This window comes from Rhinolophus sinicus, chromosome 4 (assembly GCF_057876585.1).
Source record: "Rhinolophus sinicus isolate RSI-liver-muscle chromosome 4, RSI-T2T, whole genome shotgun sequence".
In the NCBI taxonomy this organism is placed as follows: domain Eukaryota; kingdom Metazoa; phylum Chordata; class Mammalia; order Chiroptera; family Rhinolophidae; genus Rhinolophus; species Rhinolophus sinicus.
The window spans coordinates 59066864-59070869 of record NC_142504.1 but is presented as its reverse complement, the minus strand read 5'-3'; the positions used below and the strand labels follow the sequence as shown (position 1 = coordinate 59070869).

The following is a 4006-nucleotide window of genomic DNA, read 5'->3' as shown; positions in this document are numbered from 1 at the left end:
AGAAACAGGGTGTCATCAATATATATGGTGGTGTTTGGAGTCCCAGGACTGGATGAGCTCACCTAGGGAGAGAGGACTCATTCCCTGAGCGCACTCCAGACTGGCCAGGCCCTGGGGAAGGGGTGTCTGCTAGGCCCTGACATTTCCAGGTGCTCATTTTCTCACATTTTATAATTTTTCATTGGCCACTTCAGGCTTTCCGCCCATGATTTCCTTAAAGGTGGCAAGGGAGTTACCTACCTGGGAGTGTGGAGTTTGAGAGGCATCCCTGAAGGCTGGCAGCACCCCAAACCCTAGCCACTAACTAACCCTTCTTCCGGGCCTGTTTCCTCATCTGTATAATGAGGCCAGTGGGATGAAACCACTTGGTTCCTGCCAGCTCCCAAAGCCTAGAATTAGCCTTCCTGCACCCTGGTCCACAGGCAGCCCCCCTCTTGACAAAAGCACCCCCTTCAGTGGCAGGCCAAGGAACTCATCCAGGCTGGCATGGACTATGAGCCATGTCTTGTGTATCCTCTCTCCCATGGCCTGGGCTATGCTGCCTGCCTGCTGTGCCCCCCTCCACTTATTTTTCTCCTCCAATCATGGCCAGGCCTCCCCCAGGGCTCAAGAACATTCCCTCTGCTCTGAGACTCAAGCTTGTGCCCCTCTTAGGTAGTCACTGTCCACCTCCCCTCCACCTCAGGCCAGCTGCTCTGTTCCCTGTTCCCATCCCATCTCCAGGTACTCTGGTCCACCTCAAGAGGGCCCTCATGCACCTCTCCAGCTCCTGGGCAGACACTTGTCCATGGGCCAAGGCATCCCCATCTTGCAGCTTCTTTCTCATCCTCCATGAAGCTGGGCCCCCAAACCCCAGCCCCTACACAACTTGAATTTTCAGAACTCGGTCTTTGCTTAAGCAGTGCAGTCTCTGCAAGATGCTTCCCACTCCCCAGTGCCACCTCCAGGGCTCAGCTCAGTGGCACTTTCAGAACACCAGCAGACAGTCCACTCAGGGGGTTCTCCTTCCTGGGAGAGGGTTTTGTGGACTTCTTTGCAGGGACCTGGTATACAATCTATCTTCTCTCTCCTATGGAGTGTATTCACTGTCGTGGGGTCAGAAGCCCTTTCCTAGCTCCATGCTCCTGAACCCTCCCTCAAGAAAAACCCCACCTTTCGGAGCCTCAATATCTCTTCTGGGGCTTATTCATTTCACTAGCTTTTCCGAGGGCAAATGGGGGCTGTGCAAACACTGTGAATGGGGTGAGTTCCCACGAGAGGAGGGGACCACCACACCTGATCAAAGGGGTCTACTGGAACATAAGTCCCCAAAACGCACCTTCACCTTTTACGGACCTCACTGCCTCCTCCTTTCCCCACCCTGGATCCTTAATTATCTAGCCTCCCGTCCTACCCACCCATCCTCCATACACGGGCCTCAGGGGACTGTTTCTTGTTTGCACCGATGTCACTGGCCCCCACGGTCGTGGGGCTAATCACTTACTCCAAAGGGTTCAGCTGTCCTCCCTGAGTGTCTTCCCAGTCTCAGCTTCCTCAAAGTGGAGGCTTCTTTGGCTTGGAGACTGTCCCGCGTCTCCTCTGTACCCCCAATACTGGGTCCAGCAGAGCTCACAGTCACCATCCTCGGCGCGGAGGGCTTCTTCTGGTACCCGGGATCGGCGGTGTGTGTGTGTGTGGGAGTTTGCCAGAAGAGCTGTCTCTCAATTTCCCACCCCAAGCGAGAGGGGGAGGGGTGTGGCTGGGAAAAGCCTCCACACTTGGCTTTGGGGGGGACAGTTGGCGGGTACTTGAGCACGAGAAAATAGGGTACTTGGAGCATCAGCAGTGGGAGGTGAAGGGGGCAAGGAAATCTCCCTAGACAAGTACTGCAGTCTTCCCCTGCTTCCTCCCGTGTTGTACCCGGGCCCCGAGAGGCATAACAAGACCGCGCGGGTGCGTGGCTGGAAGGCGGAGGCCCCCTAGATGTCCTACCTCGCGTCACACTGCCCCAGCCGACCACGTGAGGGCGTGCCCTGTGTTAGTTCGGACAAATTAAAGCTGGTCCTGTGGGCAAGCCTGGGGCTCCCGGGACGCGGTCATGGCTTAGGTGCCCGTGAAGCACTCTTGGCTGCCGGACGCAAAGCTCAGAGCCTTGGGGCCTCCCCCGGAACCCGCGCTATTCGCCCCCAAACCTGATGCCCCCCTCCACTAGCGCTCCAGCAGCCTAGGGTTCACTCCTCCGTTCCCTAATGGCGGGCCCTTCCCGGGCGCAGGACGCTTCTTCGCGGCGCCTCGGGCTCGGGGCCTGCCCGGGTCGCAAAGGTGGATCACAGCAGTGCGGGGGAGGGGCGGTCCAGGAATCCAGCAGCCGGGGAAGGGGCTCCAAAAAGCACAAGTCAGGGCTGGCTCGGACCAGGCTGTTGTTGTTCTCAACGTGGTCCGCCGCGGAGCTATAAAAGAGGAGAGGGGCGCCCTCCTCGCCAGAGCGCAGCGCGCACGCCCAGCGGTTTCTGGCAGCGGTAGCAGCAACCTTCCTAGACAGTTTTTCGGCTTCGACCCGACTACCCCAACGCTTTCCTCGGCTCCCGCCCAGGCCCAGCCCGGGACGCCCGCTCCGGCTGGCCGGGTCCCCACCCCACCCCAGCCCTGCCGCCCGGCCCTAGGCCCGGCCGCGGCCGCTCCCGCCTGGAGCCGCCGCGCGCCCCCAGCCCCCCGGCACCCCCTCGGCCCCTCGCCTTCCTTTTTCCCGCGCGGCCCCCGGGCTTCCGCGCTCCTCCCGCCACCAACCCGCTCGCCACCATGTCTGTGGAGCTCGAGGAGGCCCTGCCGCTGACTACAGCCGATGGGGCGGCCAAAAAGGCAGCTAAAGCTGGTGGTTCGGCGGCGCTGTCTCCGTCTAAGAAGAAGAAAAACAAGAAGAAGAATCAGCCTGGCAAATACAGCCAGCTGGTGGTGGAGACCATCCGCAGGCTGGGCGAGCGCAACGGCTCGTCGCTGGCCAAGATCTATACGGAAGCCAAGAAGGTAGCGTGGTTCGACCAGCAGAACGGGCGCACCTACCTCAAGTACTCCATCAAGGCCTTGGTGCAAAACGACACGCTTCTGCAGGTGAAGGGGACCGGCGCCAATGGCTCCTTTAAGCTCAACCGCAAGAAGCTGGATGGCAGCGGTGAGCGGCGCGGGGTCCCGGCGGCCGCCACTGTACCCGCGGCCGCGGTGCACAAGGCCAAGAAGGCGGCCCCAGGCGCAGCCGGCACCCGATGCTCAGACCAGAATCCTGCCAAGAGCCAGAAGCCTGAGAAGCGCTCGCACAAGAAGGGCGTCGCCTCGAAGGACAAAGGCGGCAAGGCTAAGGCTGCGGCGGCTGCGGGCAAGAAGGTGAAGAAGGCGGCCAAGCCCAGCGTCCCTAAAGTGCCGAAGGGCCGCAAGTGAGCGCGCGGGCCTGCATGGTCGGCATGGTGTTCGATTTTTGTACCCCAAGTGTATGTAGTTTTGTACGGTTACCCCGGTCCGGGCCGCTTGAGCGCAGCGAAGGGCCCGGGGTCGCTCCTTCCTTCCCATCCCCCGCCCGCCGTGGTAGCTTTTTTTTGTGTGTTTGCTTTTAGATTTTGAAACGGCTCTGGCGACGCCTTCATTGGCTCTTCGCCGGTGGCAACGGCTGTCACTATGGTTACCGGCCTCTAGGCGCCCTTTCCGGCTCCCCATTCTCTCCCCCTTTGGGTGTGCGACAAACAATCGCGCGGGCCTACGCGGCGCTTCCCTTCATCCTGTTAGCCTTTTGGGGGGCACAATAAATCGTTTAAACCTTTGAACCGCTCTTGTTTTCTTACGAGTGAAATAGGAATGGGCGTGATCGGAGCGCATCTTGAATGGGATGATGGACTTCCAGGAGTCCTCCACAGGCTTCATCCGTTAGGGAGGTAGGCCAGGAGCTCGGAGTGGGGGTGGGGGGGCTGCTGATTGACTCGAAGGGATCCTCAGGAGACAGACCTGGGAGTACAGTTGGAAAGATGCTGGCGATAAGCTA

The 4006-nt window shown here is 60.0% G+C and overlaps 1 protein-coding gene across 1 annotated transcript; it reads left to right on the top strand.

Annotated features, from left to right (window-relative positions):
• The first annotated feature begins 2078 nt into the window (after positions 1-2078).
• On the top strand, positions 2079-3791 carry H1-10 (H1.10 linker histone). Its single transcript, XM_019717194.3, has one exon. The coding sequence runs from the start codon at positions 2779-2781 to the stop codon at positions 3409-3411; it is 633 nt and encodes a 210-aa protein (XP_019572753.1). The 5' UTR covers positions 2079-2778; the 3' UTR covers positions 3412-3791.
• The last annotated feature ends 215 nt before the right edge of the window (positions 3792-4006 follow it).